Source organism: Centropristis striata, chromosome 11 (assembly GCF_030273125.1).
Source record: "Centropristis striata isolate RG_2023a ecotype Rhode Island chromosome 11, C.striata_1.0, whole genome shotgun sequence".
NCBI lineage: Eukaryota > Metazoa > Chordata > Actinopteri > Perciformes > Serranidae > Centropristis > Centropristis striata.
Genome location: NC_081527.1, coordinates 7,460,176 through 7,479,198, shown reverse-complemented (window position 1 = coordinate 7,479,198; position 19,023 = coordinate 7,460,176). Strand labels below are relative to the sequence as shown.

Below are 19,023 nucleotides of genomic sequence, written 5' to 3'. Positions count from 1 at the left end.
CAGTCTCTTTTTAGTCATTTTTAGTTATTTTCAGTCTATTTTTAGTCATTTTGAGTCTCTTTTTAGTATTTTTTAGTCTCTTTTTTAGTCATTTTCAGTTTCTTTTTAGTCATTTTTCAGTCTCTTTGTAGTCATTTTCAGTCTCTTTTTTAGTCATTTTCAGTCCATTTTTTGTAATTTTCAGACTCTTTTTAGTTATATTCAGTCCCTTTTTAGTAATTTGCAGTCTCTTTATAGTCATTTTCAGTCTCTTTTTAGTCATTTTGAGTCTCTTTTTTGTAATTTTTAGTCTCTTTTTTAGTCATTTTCAGTTTCTTTTTAGTCATTTTCAGTCTCTTTGTAGTCATTTTCAGTCCATTTTTTTTAATTTTCAGACTCTTTTTAGTTATTCAGTCCCTTTTTAGTAATTTGCAGTCTCTTTATAGTCATTTTCAGTCTCTTTTTAGTCATTTTCAGTATCTTTGCAGTCATTTTCAGTCCCTATTTAGTCATTTTCAGTCTCTTTGTACTCATTTTTCAGTCTCTTTTTTATCATTTTCAGGACTGTTTTTAGTCATTTTAAGTCTCGTTTTAATCATTTTTAGTCTCTTTTTAGTCATTTTCAGCCTCTTTGTAGTTATTTTCAGTCTCGTTGTAGTTATTTCCAGTCTTTTTAGTCATTTTCAGTGTCTTTAGTAATTTTTAGTCTTTTTTTAAAATTAACTTGTGCCTCTTTGTATTCATTTTGAGCTACACTTTGGGGTCCTGGGCCTTTACCTAATGAATGAACCATTTTTTAGATGGCGCTCTATATTTAAGAAAAAAGGCTCAAGCAATCATGCAAGCAATTTTTTTGAATGCTTCATAATGATTTTATCAAGTTATTATCAAGAAAACCATGGAAAATGTCTAGATATCAGCTCCTAAATCAAACTCTAATGAGCTATTTTTGTTGTTATCATTATATTTGTCCAAACAAATGTACCTTTAGTTGTACCAGGCATTAAAATGAACAAGACATTGAAAAAATTGGGTGTTTGTGATATTTTCCTCCATGACTGTGGCATCACTGACAAAGATAATGAGTTAATTCTGGTTGGCCATGTTGGAAGAAACCTGGCTATTGATTCAGTACCATATGGTTCAGTAGCATTTCCTCTAATATTAAAATTATTATCCACAGCCCTGCACACAGAAGCTGCTGATGCCAGCCTGTTTGTGTGGCTGCATCTGTCGCCTCGTCTCCCTGCTGTAGAACACATTTAGCATTGATCCATACACTCATTAATGCTCCGCTAATATCACCAGTCTATTGTAATATCGGCATCCAATTATCCCCTGAGTCCTGCTGTCGGAGAAATGTACACATTCCTAAGGCTTTTCACACATGAAGGTTTTCTTTTTCACCAGCGAAATTAAACAAATGGCTTAATGGACCATCTGCTCGCACAGTCGTAAACTGAGAAACAAAATAGAAAAATGTGAAATTAGCTTCCAAATCAAAGTGTTTATCATTTGGCCACTGTCAGCCGACAGCCTCGTAAATCCACTTCTGGTGATTTTCTAAAATGTGGTCCAATGAGACCCGCTCAGATGCTTTAGCAGAGAGTAACTTTAAATTGGTTTGAATTATGTATCAGCCGGCAAATACGGAACAATATATCACCCTAATGGAGGCTTTTAAAAAATTATACCAGCCATTCAGTGTCCTGGAAATATGATGGAGAATGCAACTTGTCTTTATTGGAGAACTTTGAGCTATGCAACATCAAAGGCAGTCATGTCGTTCTCATGTCTCATTTTTTTTGTTATTTTTTTGTCTGGTTGTTGTTTTTAGTCATTTTTTAGTCTCTTTTTAGTTATTTTCAGTCTCTTTTCGGTCATTTTCAGTCTCTTTTTAGTCATTTTTAGTTATTTTCAGTCTCTTTATAGTTATTTTCAGTCTCTTTTTAGTCATTTTCAGTCTATTTTCAGTCATTTTCAGTCTCCTTCTGGTCATTTTCAGTATCTTTGTAGCTATTTTCAGTCTCTTTGTAGTTATTTTCAGTCTCTTTTTAGCCATTTTCAGTCTATTTTTAGTTATTTTCAGTCTCTTTGTAGTCATTTTAAGTCTCTTTGTAGTTATTTTCAGTCTCTTTGTCGTCATTTTAAGTCTCTTTGTAGTTATTTTCAGTCTCTTTTTAGTCATTTTCAGTCTCTTTTTAGTTATTTTCAGTCTCTTCATTTGGACATCACTAGTTTTCAGCCCTTTGTTGAATAAAGAGCTCTATCTAGTGGGCACAGAAAAAAAAAGAAAATGCCCATAACAGCTCTATAATGTCTAAGTAAAGTCATAAGGAACATTATGGACACCTGAGTCTGACTCACAGCTGTTATTTTAACACAAACTGTAGATGAAGGCAGGAATGTTAGGTATTTTATGTTCGTGAAGGGCAGTGAAACATTTTCCACACATGTATGCATGTTTTATAATCAACCCACTCATAAGCTCATAAGGAAAACACTGATTTACAGTTTTATTCCATTTTTAAATCAGTGAACATCAGAGCCAAAAATACCGACGCCCTGAGAGCTCATATTAGTCAAAGCCCCACTTTTGACAACGCAAGGGCGGAAACTTTTTTTTAGGAGGCAGTGTGCAAGGATTTTACCTGACAGCAGAGTAATTTGTTGGTGGTCGCCATAGTGTGAAGGTGAAAGCTGCAGACTTCAACTAGTTTGGAGCGCCGTTTGTTTTGACTGGACTGTACTGATGGAAAGATTGATAGAGGACAAAAGGAAAGACAGAAGAGTGTGTGTGTGTGTGTGTGTGTGTGTGTGTGTCTCTCTTAGTAATTTTCAGTCTCTTTGTAGTTATTTTTCACTCTTTTTTTGTTATTTTAAGTCTCTTTGTAGTCATTTTCAGTCTCTTTTTAGTCATTTTAAGTCTCTTTGTAGTTATTTTTCACTCTTTTTAGTCATTTTCAGTCTCTTTTTTGTTATTTTCAGTCTCTTTTTAGTCATTTTCAGTCTCTGTAGTTATTTTTCACTCTTTTTAGTCATTTTCAGTCTCTTTTTTGTTATTCAGTCTCTTTTTAGTCATTTTCAGTCTCTTTGTAGTTATTTTTCACTCTTTTTAGTCATTTTAAGTCTCTTTGTAGTTATTTTTCACTCTTTTTAGTCATTTTCAGTCTCTTTTTTGTTATTTTCAGTCTCTTTTTAGTCATATTCAGTCTCTTTGTGTGTGTGTGTGTGTGTGTAGACTCACCTGATCGATTGTTGGGAGAGGTCCGTACGGGAGAGATGGACGGAGTACGAGAGGAAGAATAAGGTCGCTGTCTGTCTCTCTCTATCGTGGAGGAAGAGCCGACAAAATGGTACTGGGAGTAGCCGTCCTGGAGGAGAGAAGAAGAGGAAAGCATGAAGTTAATCTAATCTAATCTTGAGATGGTTTCAGCATCACTCAGTCTGCAGTGTTCACACTTTACCTTCTTGTAGAGGCTGCGCAGGTCTCTGTACTGCCACATGCTGTTCAAGACTTGAGATGCTGCTTTCACCACTTTAGGACTATGTCTGGGGATTCAGCAGAGGAAAAACACATACAGTATAAAGCTTGACTGCCCTTCATTTTGTTTTGTGCTAATGGGAGATTCACAGTGTAACAGATGTAAAACACTAAACCACCATGTAAAGCATCATCTCACTGCTGTCTGCAAAGAAGAAGGACTAGCAGTCATTTTCAGTCTCTTTTTAGTCATTTTGAGTCTCTTTGTCGTTATTTTCAGTCTCTTTTTTAGTTATTTTAAGTCTCTTTGTAGTCATTTTCAACCACTTCGTAGTTATTTTCAGTCTCCTTTTAGTCATTTTAAGTCTCTTAATAGTTATTTTTCAGTCTCTTTTTAGTTATTTTCAGTCTGTTGTTAGTTATTTTCAGTCTCTTTTGAGTCATTTTAAGCCTGTTTGTAATTATTTTTCAGTCTCTTTTTAATCATTTTCAGTCTCTGTAGTTATTTTTCAGTCCCTTTTTAGTTATTTTCAGTCTGTTGTTAGTTATTTTCAGTCTCTTTTTAGTCATTTTCAGTCTCTTTTTAGTTATTTTCAGTCTCTTTTTAGTCATTTTCAGTCTCTTTTTAGTCATTTTCAGTCTCTTCTCTCTTTTGCATCTCTTCAGTCCTTCAAAGAAGAAGGACTAGCAGAGAATCAAAATGAAAATGTCTTCTTTATCTCCTCAGATATGACACTTAAATTGCACTGAGGCCAAATTGGGTAATTGCTTGCTCGCTTGATTGATTGATCGGCCAATAATTCATTCTGCCTCCTCCAGGGTTTGATTTCTCTGACTAATGGCTGCTGGTTTAATTGGCTCATATGGCCTTATCATTGCCGAGCAAATTAAACTTTATTTCTTCAAGTCATTTTGGTAAATGTTATTGTTTTGGGCTCTGTGATTGCATATCATGCCCTTGCAGAGATGCAAAGCAGGGGGCTTAAAAAACAGTCTTTGAAGAATAAGAATAGAAAAGAAAAGATGTGTTTATCTATGGTTTATACTTTCAGTAGCACTAAAACGACTCTTTATTTTTAGACTATTTATTTTTTGAATGACGAAAGAAATAAGTTTTAGCCTATTATCATTCACAGAGTATTACAGCGAGAGAATACAACTTTCGGACATAAAAGTTAGAACCCTATTTGCCATTTGTGTAACAGTATTGCCCTGCAAAGGCAAAACAATCATACCTGCAACCTGCCAAAAATGTAGGGATGCCAAACTTTCTTTTGGACTTTTTCTGTCTGTTTTGACTGCTGACTCACAGCTCTAAAACAAGCACACAGCCTCTCTAAAGCTGTACCTGCGCTCTGCTCCTGCCTCAGCCGTCTCTGCTGCACCATGTTCATGTTCCAACCCTTTCTTATTCCACCTACTAGTGCAACACACCGACAAACTTCTCTGTACCTCTCTCTTCTCCTGCTCCACCAATCAACCTATATATTTAGGCCTTTCTAGACTTTTTTTTTTGAGGGGGTCATTTTTTACACATCCCATAATATGTTGTTTTTTTGTGTCATTTCTGGTCATATTATGCTCTATAATGTATCAACAGAATATAAGTAACTCATTTAAAGCATTTTTAGGCATTTTAAAATTTGAAACTTTTTAAAATTATTTATTTTTGGACATCCCATAATATGGTGTTTTTTCACTATTTTTGGACAAACTATACTACCAGCGTTTTTAGGCATTTTAAAATTTTACCATTTTTGACAAAAATCAACATATTATACTATGTTGTTGTTTTTCCAATTTTTGGACATCCCATAATATGGTGTTTTTTTGTGTCATTTCTGGTCATATTATGCTCTATAATGTATCAACAGAATATAAGTAACGCATTTAAAGCATTTTTAGGCATTTTAAAATTTGAAACTTTTTTAAATTATTTATTTTTGGACATCCCATAATATGGTGTTTTTATCCACTATTTTTGGACAAACTATACTACCAGTATTTTTAGGCATTTTAAAATTTTACCATTTTTGACAAAAATCAACATATTATACTATGTTGTTGTTTTTCCAATTTTTGGACATCCCATAATATGGTGTTTTCCTGTCATGTCTGGCCATATTATGCTCTAATATGTATCAACAGACTTTGGTCAGAAGATGGCAGTGAAATGTATTGCTGCAGGCTAATCTGTCAGTAAACAGCAGAGGAGAAGAAGACAGTGAGCAAGAGAGAATACATTTTGCTAAAAGGAGAAAATATGACTTCGTTTATATTCAATTGGGCAATTTATATTTGTCCTTTCATGTTAGCTCGTCCTGATCATCAGAGTGGAAACAGCTGATCAGTCATGAGAGTTATATGCATTAGTTATAAGAACTTATTCGTAAAAGTCATCTCTAACTCACGTGTGCCTTCATCAAGCTTTTCTCACGCCAATCTTCAAAATGCGCATCAAAATTCATTGATGGAAACACGGCTAATGACCCACATCTCTGCTAAGAACTCTGCCTCATGATAGAGTTCTACCCCCAACCTTTTTATTATTATTTATTTTTGGACATCCCATAATATGGTGTTTTTTCACTATTTTTGGACAAACTATATACTACCAGCGTTTTTAGGCATTTTAAAATTGTACCATTTTTGAAAAAAATCATACTGTTGTTCCAATTTTTGGACATCCCATAATATGGTGTTTTCCTGTCATTTCTGGCCATATTATGCTCTAATATGTATCAAAAGACTATAATTGACCCATTTGAAGCATTTTAAGCATGTTAAAATTGTAAAAATTGTAAAAATGTTTTTTCCCTATTTTTGGACAAACTATACTATTACATGTATCAACAGACCATAATTGGGCCATTTTAGTATTTTTCGGGATTTTAAAATTTGACAATTTTTTCTAAATTTGACTATTTTTTCTACCCCCAACCTCATTGTCTCTTCCTTCTGCACTCCTGTCTGCTTCCTTTACAGCCACTTCCACCTGACATCATCTTCCCATTCGACTCACTTGTCTCCTTTGCTGCGTGCGATTCCGATGAGCTTCTCGATGCCGCCGGCGTCCCTCAGGGCCTTGGTGTTCTCCATGTTCTTGGTGATGACCTCGTGCAGTGCGCAGCAGATGGCCGTGATGGTGTCGTCCGACATGGTCTTCCCCACCAGGATGCTGCTGTTGGTGCTCCCTCCTCCTCCTCCCCCTCCGCTGCTGTTGTTGTTGTTGCTGCCCCCGGGCAAACGGTGCACCAGGTCCCTCATGGCGTATTTACCTGTGGGCAAGAGTGGCAGGGTGGGTGGGGGAGAGATGGAATAATGTTGGTTTGGAGGTGGAAAGGAGGAGACGAGATGGAAAAAGAAGAAAAGGCAATATGAGATTTTGTTATGCTACTGTATTTATTAGTGAAGTGACAACGAAGCTTCATGAACCATTTGCTTTATTTTTTGACCCCACTAGATGACGGTTTTGGCTTAAAAAAAAAAAAGGCTCAAGCAACCAAGGAAGCATCGTCTAGTGGGCTCAGAAAATTTTAAAAGTGGGTCATGAGGCTTCACTGACTGAATTTACTGACTTTACTTATACATTATAGAGCTGTTACAGGCATTTTCTCTATTTTCTGAGCCCACTAGATAGCGCTCTTTATTCAACAAAGGGCTGAAAACTAGTGATGTCCACATGAAGCTTCATGAACCATTAGTTGTATTTGTTGGCTCCACTAGATGGCGTTCTTGGTTTAAAGAAAAAAAGGCTCAAGAAAGGCTAATTCAGTGTGCTTTCAACCCTTTGTTGGACAGAGAGCGCCATCTAGTGGGCTCTGAAAACATAGAAAATGGTTCATGAAGCTTGGACATCACTACCTGTGTACAGTAGGTCCGTTCAGTGATCCATCAATGCCCGTAACTAGTGAAGTGACAATGAAACTTCCAGAACCATTTGCTTTATTTTTTGACCCCACTAGATGACAGACTTGGCTTTAAAAAGGCTCTATTAATGTTAATTGAGTGTGTTTTTTAGTAGTGATGTCCAAATGAAGCTTCATGAACCATTTGCGATATTTTCTGAGCCCACTAGATGGCGCTCTCTGTCCAACAAAGGGTTAAAAGCACACTGAATTAGCCTTTCTTGAGCCTTTTTCTTTAAACCAGCAATTTTAATGGTAATTGAGTGTGTTTTCAGCCCTTTGTTCAACAAAGGTTTTTGTTGAACAAAGAGCACCATCTAGTGGGCTCACAAAATTAAAAAAGTGGTTTATGAAGCTTCGTTGTCACTTCACTAGTATTTATTGTGCTTTTTGGAGCTGCAGGTTGCCTCTCCCTGCACTAGTGAGATGATTTAATCTATAACATAGTATAAGTAAAAATGATTTGGATTGAGAAGTTAAAGGAACTTTCTCTGTTCACCCCTAAAATTTACCTCAATAATTTATAGACATTAGTCCCTAAGTGGATTTTTTCTTTCAATCAATTCCCTCTTTCCACTTTCTTACCTGAAAAACCCAAGAAAGCTAAGACTTCCAGCTGCGACTCTGTAATAAAACCCGGCTGTGTGGCTGTCAGACACAATGATGACGTGACCATGTGATCTATCACCGACTGACTACATTTCCCATGACAGCCCAGTGCTGCTGTAAGACAATCTTGTCCACTCTGACCTCTGGCCCTCATTCTGACTGGGTCACCACCCGGGGTGGTGGGGGCGGGCCACAACATGACCCACTGACACTTCACTGCCACACTCTATGTTCTCCTGCTGCAAAAATCCTGCTGGCGCATGAAGAATACACCATACGCTGCAGATTCCTTCTGATTTGATCCTTTTGAGTATAAAACACAAACTCATTCCAAAAATAATATTGATGTACATTATATAAACTAGCAACTCTAAAACTGTATTATTTTTTATGTGTTTTCTTTTTTTCTTTAGCTCCCATTGTATTTCGCTCTGTACTAAACATTGTACCTGTCACATTTACCTGGAATTGATTATTTTGTCTGGGTCTTTGATTTTTGTATTGGTATTCCCAGCTTGTTGTTGTTGGTTTGTCGTTTTGTCTGGTCCTGTCTTCTGTATGTTTGCTTATAAGAAAAGTTAATAAAAATACACTGTAAAAAAAAGAAAAAACCTAGCAACTCTATACTTTTGCACAACTGCCCCACTGAAGATAAATATGGGCTTAACATGGTTGCACCATTAACCCTTTGATGCACAACATATGGAGACCCCTTCTAATCCACAACATGGGTCAAAAATGACCCACATTCATTTCTCATTTTATTTCATGTTGGCTGTGTGTTTCTGTGCTCTTTCTTTTTTGATTGAATATTCCAAGTATAATTTGAACATCTTTTTTTTATTACAACAGATCATTATATCCATTTTTCCTTTGATATTTTATGAAGAAAAGTATTTTTTGTATTATTACGTCAATTTTACACACACATGGGTCATAAATGACCCATTCATCCAAATTTGATTTAAAATTAAAGGACCTAATACAATAAAAATGATCATTTGTACTGTACTTATACTGAATACTTGGACTAATTAATGATAAAATACATTTATTTCAAAGATGTACAATAGAAACACTCATGAAATAACATTTTCCATGGTTTTCTTGATAATGATTTTGGTTATTATCAAGATAACCATGGAAAATGTCTAGATATAATCTCTTAAATTAAACTCTTAGGAGCCTTTTTTGGGTTGTTATCATTATATTTGTCCAAACAAATGCACTTTTAGTTGTACCAGGCATTAAAATGAACAATAAATTGGAGAAAAAGGGTGGTCTAATATTTTTTTCCCATGACTGTATAAACTGGCTTATTACAGCAAGTAATTAAACATGATTGAACCATGCAAAGGATTAATTTAACAATTCACTTGCAGTATTTGCAAAAGTTAAGCGCTCAGTGAAGTTTGGGACATTGCAGCAATAAAACACCAGTTGGCTCACAGCGGATCTGTCTGTGCAGACAATATTGATATCTACTGCTGAAAGCTCTGAGGATCCAACGAGACAATATGTCGCGTCTCTAATGCAATTTCATCATGTCAACACGACACGAGTGAAGGCGGGACAATATGTCCTATCAAAACATACACACATGCCCCGTGGCACAGAGCGTAAGACTGACATTACAGCCTGCATACACTGTACACATGACTGGCTGGATTCATGTATGTAGACAGCACATGCAGACACAGACAGCTTAGCTCAGAGCCTCCAGCGTCAGACACAGCAAGAGGAAGGAGGCATGCGGTTGTTGCTATGGGGACCAGCAGAAAAGCAGAGTTTATTACAGACATCGCCGGGTCTCTAAAGGAAAATCAAGCATCGAACCATCAGTCAGAGCAACACTGCCGTCACCTCAAAGGAACCCTGTCTGTCTTTATATCTGCAGAATTACACACAAATACTTTTTTATACAAGCCCGGTGCCAGTCAGCCATTCCTAACAGCAATAACCCTCTACACAAGTGACATTTAAAGCTTCTTTTAAAGAAAAATAGCTGCTAAACATGTCTACTTAAACTTAAAGTATCATATTCATTATTAAAGCAAGAGAGTAATTCTGCAAGTAGGTCAGGATAACAGCACTTGTTTTTAGTGCCATTATCTTCAATTGAAGGCAGACTTAAACACACTACTCCAATTCTATCAAAAAATGACACTCAAGTGGAACTCTTGAATAAAGTTTGCTTTGGAAATGATGCATTAACCTCTAACTGTCATGTATAGCACATTAAAATAGGAAACCTAAGACATCTAATAGTACAAACTAGTGATGTCCAAATGAAGCTTCATGAACCATTTTCTATGTTTCCTGAGCCCACTAGATGGTGCTCTCTGTTCAACAAAGGGTTAAAAGCACACTGAATTAGTCTTTCTTGAGCCTTTTTTCTTTAAACCAAGAACGCCATCTAGTGGGGTCCACAAATACAACTAATGGTTCATGAAGCTTCATTTGGACAACACCAGTATAAACCATGTCATGATATCTTGATCTATAAAACACTTTATAGTTGGGAAAAACTGACATGTCCATTTTCAAAAGGATGCCTTGACCTCTGACCTTAAGATATCTTAGTGTCAAAAAATGCATGGATGTTTGTTGGTATTCCTCATGGTATTGGGGTCTTAATGTGGTATATTGAAGGGATTTTTGACATTTTTTTAAATAAATTCTAAGGTGATAAAAATTAGTGATTAGTGATTAGTGATTAGTGTCCAAATGAGGCTCCATGAACCATTAGTTGTATCTGTTGACCCCACTAGATGGCGTTCTTGGTTTGAAGGAAAAGGCTCAAGAAAGGCTAATTCAGTGTGATTTTACCCCTTTGTTGGACAGAGAGCGCCATCTAGTGGGCTCAGAAAATATAGAAAATGGTTCATGAAGCTTCATTTAGACATCACTAGTAAAAATATTTAGATTAAGCACCAAATCTGTGCAACAACCAAAAACAACCAACGACTCATTAGACATAATTTAACATGGAAATGACAACAATACACTTATATCATAATGTGTCCAAACCGTTATACCATCAAAAGACAAAAATGTCTCTGAGGTAGGGTGGAGTGGAAGAGCTTAACCCACTGACAGATTATTCTCTGTGTCATTGTTTTCCAGTCTGCACTTAAAAAAGGGGTGTCTAAAAACAAAATAAAAACACTAAATCTGAGGGAAATGATTTTGCTGCATGGACAGATAATTTCACTTGACAAGATGTCTTAAATTAAGATTGTTAAATCTCAAAATAAGCTGTTGAACACCTAAAATAAGAAATTAACTCTTAAAGCAATATACATTTTCTAACACTTCTAAATCTAAGTTTAAAAAAAAATCTTGGTAAGAAACAAATAATTTGCAGTGTGTGTGTGTGTGTGTGTGACCAACTCACCAATGAGCTCCTTGTTCCTGATGTCCAGAGCCATGTTCCTCAGCGCGGTGGCCACGGCACAAACCACCCGGTCGTTGTCTATCCTCAGTAACTCCACCAGGATGGGGAGACCCTTCTCCTTACGCACTGCAGCCCGGATATACACCGACCACTGGGCAGGACAGAGAAGCCATGGTTTCACAGTGAACAGAGACAGCATCACGTTGTTTTCACTGTTATTGATACATTTTTTTCTTTTGTTTCTGGTGTAATTGGATTGATGCTCTAAACTGTACCAAATTATGCTTAGCTGACGAAAATGACTTTTTTTTGAGGGGGTCATTTTTGGACATCCCATAATATGGTGTTTTTCTGTCATTTCTGGCCATATTATGCTCTAATATGTATCAACAGACTATAATTGATGGTCAAAATATGGTGTTTTTACCCTATTTTTGGATAAACTATACTACTACACGTGTCAAAAGACCATATTTCTGCCATATCTAGCATTTTTAAGCTTTTGGAAATTTTCACACTTTTTGATAAAAATCGACATACTATAGTATGACTTTTTTTTTGAGGGGGTCATTTCTGGTCATCCCATAATATTGTGTTTTTTCCCTATTTTTGGACAAACTATAGTACTACATGTATCACAAGACCATAATTCTGCCATTTCTAGCATTTTGAGGCATTTTTTTAAAGGGGTCGTTTTGGACGTCCCATAATATGGTGTTTTTCTGTCATTTCTGGCCATATTGTGCTCTAATATGTATCAACAGACCATAATTGGGCCATTTAACAGATACAGTTAACAATCAATAAAGTTAGTCTTTTGTAGTGATGTGCCAATGAAGCCTCAACAACCATTTTTATTTTCTGAAGCCACTAGATGGTGGTCTTTCTTTAAGGAAAAAGGCTGAAGCAGTAGTTATTGAGTGTTCTTTCAGCCCTTTGGTGACCGGAGAGCGCCATCTAGTCTCTTGTATAATTTATCTGTAAATTATTGAAAGGATACATTTATTATTAGGATATGCATTTATTCTGGCTTGAATTGATTTCAGAGAGATGTGAACCAAATGTTCCTCATTCATGAGGAAATATTTAAAGGGCCGGTAAGTAAGATTTTCTAAAATGACCAGAATTTGGGGGGCTGGAGGGGTTCTAATCTTTCTGTGTGCTGATATGTCTCACATTGAGAACATTTTGGAACCTACTGGAGTTTCAGTGCACGTCTGCACATGGCCTTTAGTATCACAGTGATATAGGCACGGGCCTCACCTTCCAGCTGCCAGCAGCTAGGTTCTGCAGAGCCCCAGCTGCTCCCTCCAGGGTGTCTGGGTTGGAGCACTCAGACAGCAGTGTGAGGTAGGGCTTGACGATGGTGGGGTGCCATAACATCTGGATGCCTTTCGGGGGCTCCGCCAAGTCTGGAAATGGGCCGACGCCGTCCCACTACGGAAGATGAGACACAATTCAGAATAGAAAGGCATTTTGAATTCTGTGTGAGGCGAGGTTTGACAGTGGTAGGGTGCCAGCACGGTCCCCTCAGGCAACAACAGGGGAAGGAGGGAGAAGGTTTACTATTCATAAACAGTGTATAAATAGATTGGCATTCATCTATTTGTGTATTTTGTTTTTCTATCTCCTCTGTTATTGAAATCTGACATTTCCTCATGCATTGATGATGCATTTTGAAAAATACACACACGTACTGTATCTCAATAATAACTGTCAGTTATTGTATACAGGAGATTCTCAGTGACACGACGATATATTACAATATAATTCACTGACATTTAATGTGAAGTGGACTGTGTGTTGGACTGGTTGTTTTATGAATACAGAGAGCAGGGCTTAGCTATCTCCTTAATCTGCTAGCAAATGTTGTCAATGTTTAGTTGAAAAAATGAAAGAAAGCTGACTAGAGATTATAAGCCTGCTTTCAACTGGGGTAAGTAACCTGTTAATAGACACACATGAACCACCTCATACTGAGAAGTCTATTACACATCCATATAAAATGATGCTGCTCTGTGCACTGTGTAGAACAAGTGGCAACTTTTAAACCTGAAAAGTGAAGCCAAACAGGAAGTGCCACAAAGTGCAGTTCCTCAACTTGCCATTTGAGGTTGTCTCCAAAAAGGAATCAATCCTCATTGACCCCATATTAAAATGCCCAACTTTACAAGAAAAATTAACATGTTTATACAGATAATTCTCCCTTTCAGAAAACTATGGGTGATGTTTTAGAGACTAAAGCTGTGTTTCAATTAAAGGGTTTAGGGCACAGGAGGACCATATAACTTAAAAGTTCCTTAAAAGACAGGGGTTTTCTTTAATAAAAGCCATTCAAAAGGTGTCCTTTATCTATTAAATAGTTAAAATTTAGTGGTTTTAAAAGATGGAGGCAGGAGATTCGGGCTGAGTTTGAGGGAGCGACCCATTTCTTTAGTTAATTAAAAGTTTTCATTTAAAAGAAAAAATAATTAAAGTGTGGGAATTTTTTTTCGAGCTGATCCGGTCAGTTAGGGTTGGGGTTAGGGTTTATGGTTAGATTTTAGGGTTAGGATTTAGGGTTAGGGTCCATAAAATTTTGAAATGTTGCATTAAAGAAAATGCAAATTAGGGACCTTTCCATCAACTGGTTTAGATCGAATAAACAAACTTACTTTGGTCAGAAGATGGCAGGGTAATAAATTGTTGTAGGCTAATAAATAAGTAAACAGTAGAAGAAGAAGAGATTGAGCAAGAGAGAAAAATAAATGAAAGAGGTTGCTCATCGGATAACTTTGGCCACCCATGAGAGAAAATATGTCTTCAGGAATTATATTCAACTGGGCAACTTATAAGCAGCTGATCAGTCATGAGTTAAATGTTTAATATGTCTATTGTGTAACTATTGTGCACATTTTCTAAAGTTGTTTTCAAATCTTGATGTTTCCATCATGCTTCTCCCATGCAAATCTTCTAATTCGCTGACGGAAACTCTTTGTTTATGTCTAGATTTTATACAGGCTATGGGGTAAGCCTATTGAAAGCCAATGAAAACTGGACCAAAGCCAAAGTAATACTTTCCATAAGTGTGCAAGGATCCTTGTGACTAAATCTTGTCATCAGAGGGTGTATGCAGAGACTCCACCTGCCACTATTTTGCTGTCAGTGAAGCCACACTATGCTACAAGTGGTAGTTTGGTGTGGTGGTCTACTCTGCATGTGCTGAATGCGTACTCCAAGCAGATAGTATGAACAGAACTACTACACATCTGTGATGAGATGCTGTTGCTTCGTTTGGTAAGATTCTTCAAAAAAATATAATCATCTTTGTATAGAATTACAAGTACCATTATATACTGTAATATATGCAGTTGGATAATCATATACTTCAGCAGTATATGTGTACTACAGTACAGTACACTGGCCTGTATAATATAGCAGAGTGGGGTGGCTGTGGCTCAGTTGGTAGAGCGGTCACCCATTGTTCGGATGGTTGGTGGTTCTATCCCTGACCATGGCAGCCTACATGTCGAACTATCCTTGAGCAAGACACTGAACCCCAAATTGCTCCCGATGCTGTGTTCATCGGTGTGTGAATGAATTCCCAATGGTGGCAGGTGGCACCGTTTAGGGTAGCCTCTGCCACCAGTATGAATGTGTGTGTGAACGGGTGAATGAGCGCAGTCTGTAGTGTAAAGCGCTTTGAGTGGTTGCAAAGTGACTAGAATATGTAAGTGCAGGTCCATTTACCAGTAGTAGTAGTAGCAGTGTGAAGTACTGCAATTTAGTAAAGTATAGCTGAGTACATCTATGCACATACGTACTTGGCCTGTATGGTCGATACATTATCTCATACTGATTTCTTGGTCTGCTACATGAAGTATTAGCCAATCTGGCACGTCCTGTATGCTTCCTACTTGTTGTAATTAAATAATATCAGTCCACATGATTGTTTTGTATGGAAAATACTTTAAACCTCCTTCCATCTGCGATGACGTAATCTCACATGGCATCTATCAGCGCTGTAACGCTGCCAACAGACTGCACTGATGTCTTCATTTGCTTCCCTTTTTGTCATTGACCTCATTATTCTACTACTTCCTCTTTCCCCTCTCTCCTCTCTCATCCTTTTGTATTTTCTAGCCCCCCCCTGCCCATTAACCCCAACTTCCTTTACTCTCCCTTTTCATCTACTCTCCACCGACATATCCTTCTCTCGTCTCCTTTCCTCTCCTCGCCCCTCCTCTCCTCATTCTCTCCTCTAATTACCCCACAGCCGATGGAGTTTTGCCCTCTCCAACAAGCTCCCCAATCGCTACTTCATGGTAATCACCCACAGCTGCACTGGAGTGGAGACAGACAGATAGAGCGAATGGAGCGGGTGGGGGCTGGGGGGTATTATCATTATAGAGAGGTTATGATTTGTCCCTTTACAATCTGATCCCAGGGTTAGTTTTAAGATCCCTCATCTCCCTGGTTCTGCCTGGATACACAAAAAATTCCTTGAGGGTTTGCTTTGGCAAATGGAAGTTCAAGGCCTGGGCTCATCACTAGCATTTATTTAAAAAAATCTCTTTCCTCTGTCTTTTCTAGAAATGAAAGGGGAGAAAAAAAAAGCATGCAGGGCTAATGAGCAATTCCCCCACCCCGATCCACCGGAAGTGTTGGGTTTTTCAATCCCCACAGCTTCACTAGAAGTTGTAAAAGACGTCTTCCACTCAACCAGAATGTGATGCTGATTGCTTATTAGCATGACAAGAGGTTAGAGCCTACTCCATGGCAGCCGTTTGGTTTCTGCCAATTCTACAACTAAAAGAGCACTAATTTTATTTTAACTAACTGGAGGATGAAACTCTTCCTGTTGGCAACAGATGGACAGACTCAGGAAATGTACAGCAAAATATTAAATATTCTGAGCACAGGTAGTATGTGTCTACAAAGTCCATCTGTGAGCTGTAAAAATATGTATGATCCATGTAGTGGTGATATTTCATAGACAAACAAGAAATAATATGCTGGTATTTGTATCACATAATCAAGCTGTTCCACATGGACCTGTGAGTCACCTTATTGTGAATAATCCAGGTGGTGGGTGAAGATCAGTAGTTGACGTAGAAAAACAACTCTGGCTCAAACATCATGAATATCAAAGAAAGCAGTGGTGCATTCATTCATAAATATTCATTTGAGCGATATTGTGAACCAAGGGTGAACTGAGCAAATGTTCCTGAACTCAGAAGCAACACAGAGCTGCACAGCAATATGAGACACTGAATCCTCAAATTGGAAAAGAAGGGAAAATAAGCAAACAGTGACATCTGCTCCGAAACGAGACGGATGACAAAATTATATAAATGAAAGCATATAATGGCACGGATCATGTCTTAGAAAAATACACACTAGATGCTCTATGATTAAGGCTCGGGACGTTCTGTCTACAGTGCTGCTATTGTGCCTTATTGTTTATCTTTAATTATCCTGGTGGGGGTATCTGACAGGGAATACAGAGCAATAAAGTCACAGTGTTGAATAAACCAGAGCACAACCTTCATGCATTATGTACTCTCTGTGTAAATGTAGATTTTTATGTAGTTATTAAAATTCCATAAGAGAATATATTGTCATGAAATAGGAGGCGAAGTAAAATAAACCACCAGGGCCCTACAGAGCCTAGAAATGCAGAAACTGAATCTTTTATGTCTCCTTGTTGAAATTGCTGGCTTTGTGGTCAATGTGCAGCAATAAGTGATTACTAGGGACCAACTGATATGGGGTTTTTGAAACCAATTTTACCATTTCTATGAGAATTTGTATTGATTTGACTACGAAAAAGGAACTCAGAAGGTTGCTTTCTTAAACAAATGCGTTTCTTAAAGAATATTAAACATTAATGCACATGATTATAAAATGTACATACAATGTTTTACATTGTCAACTACAAATAGAATATTTGCTTTGCTGGACAAACTACATGATGATGACTCTAGTGATGTCCAAATGAAGCTTCATGAACCATTAGTTGTATTTGTTGACCCCACTAGATGGTGTTCTTGGTTTAAAGAATAATTCTCAAGGAAGGCTAATTCAGTGTGCTTTCAACACTTTGTTGGAAATCTAGTGGGCTTCGAAAATATAGAAAATGGTTTATGAAGCTACATTTGGATATCACTACTGAAAACACACTCAATTCACATTACTAGAGCCTTTTTTTTAGCCAAGACCGCCATCTATTGGGGTCAAAAAATAAAGCAAATGGTTCTGGAAACTTCATTGTCACTTCACTAGTTACGGGCATTGAAAGGTCACTGAACGGACCTACTGTGCACAGGTAGTGATGTGCCAATGAAGCCTCATGAACCATTTAAAAAAAATTCTGAGCCCACTAGACGGCGCTTGCATGATTGCTTGAGCCTTTTTTTCTTAAATAAAGAGCGCCATCTATTGGGTTCAGACAATGAAATAAAAATGGTTCATGAGGCTTCATTGGCACATCACTAGGCACAGGCCCAGGACCCCAAGGTGTAGCTCTAAATTATAATAAAAAGAAACTGAAAATGACTAAAAATAGACTGAAAAATTATTAAAAAGAGACTTAAAATAACTACAAAGAGACTGAAATATGACTAAAAAGACTGAACATTACTAAAAAGAGACTGAGAAATGACTACAAAGGCTGCAGTTTAGGTTACCAACCCCATATAAGCAAAAATAAAAACTCATAGTAATAACACCTTCATTCATATAGCACCTTTAAAAACAGCTTTCACAAAGTGCTTTGACAGAACAATCATGAATAAAACTCATTCATGCGAAATAAGAAACCAACAATGAAGAAGAAAAAAAATACCACACAAGTTAAAAAGACCAACATCACGTGAATGAAAGTCTGTAAAAATGTGTTTTGAGAACTGACTTAAAACAATTAACTGATTCAGTGAGCCTTAGTAGAGGTAATTTTAGATAGTTCTTATCACATTGAAGTGTTTATTTTTCTGATAGGTTTTGATATGAAAAAATGAGATGGCTATAATTGACCTGTGATTGATCAAGCAGAAACCTGATACCAGGCTACACTTTTTGTTACTACTGCACAGACTCCGGCTCTGTGTGACGTCTAACTACTCAGACCTCAATTTGTGAGGAAGTGGAGACGTGTCCTCCATTCTTTACACAGTCTATGGTATGCACTGATAAGACATTACAGCTTAGCATTGCCTATTAGTACTGTATGTCCCTGACCCTGTTTCAGTAAAGGGAAGTAGAGGGCAACAGCACCATTAGTCTGGATATTATTCAGAGGACTGTTTGCAGACATTAGACAACCATGAATCCACCATATTATTATCATCCACTATAATAATCCAACACATTATTAACTTCACAGATCTGCAGCACTTTGTGGACACCTACGGTGGTTGCTTGCTCTAAACACATGTTAAATAATGCACAAAATATAAATATTATGTTTGTACATGTTCCGCCTGGTAACATATAAACTAGTGATGTCCAAATGAAGCTCCATGAACCATTAGTTGTATTTGTTGACCCCACTAGATGGCGTTCTTGGTTTAAAGAAAAATATTCAAGGAAGGCTAATTTAGTGGGCTTTTAACCCTTTGTTGGACAGAGAGCGCCATCTAGTGGGCTTCGAAAATATAGAAAATGGT

At 37.2% G+C, this 19,023-nt stretch overlaps 1 protein-coding gene across 1 annotated transcript in view; it reads right to left on the bottom strand.

Annotated features, from left to right (window-relative positions):
* ctnnd2b (catenin (cadherin-associated protein), delta 2b) overlaps nt 1-19,023 on the bottom strand; it is a 240,754-nt gene that overhangs the window by 8,671 nt on the left and 213,060 nt on the right. Inside the window, exons 18-22 of the mRNA XM_059344042.1 lie at nt 12,641-12,814; nt 11,378-11,528; nt 6,486-6,741; nt 3,447-3,531; nt 3,227-3,353 (exon numbers count right to left, since the gene is read on the bottom strand). Coding sequence (XP_059200025.1) covers nt 3,227-3,353; nt 3,447-3,531; nt 6,486-6,741; nt 11,378-11,528; nt 12,641-12,814 — 793 coding nt within the window. The remainder of the gene's footprint in view (nt 1-3,226; nt 3,354-3,446; nt 3,532-6,485; nt 6,742-11,377; nt 11,529-12,640; nt 12,815-19,023) is intronic.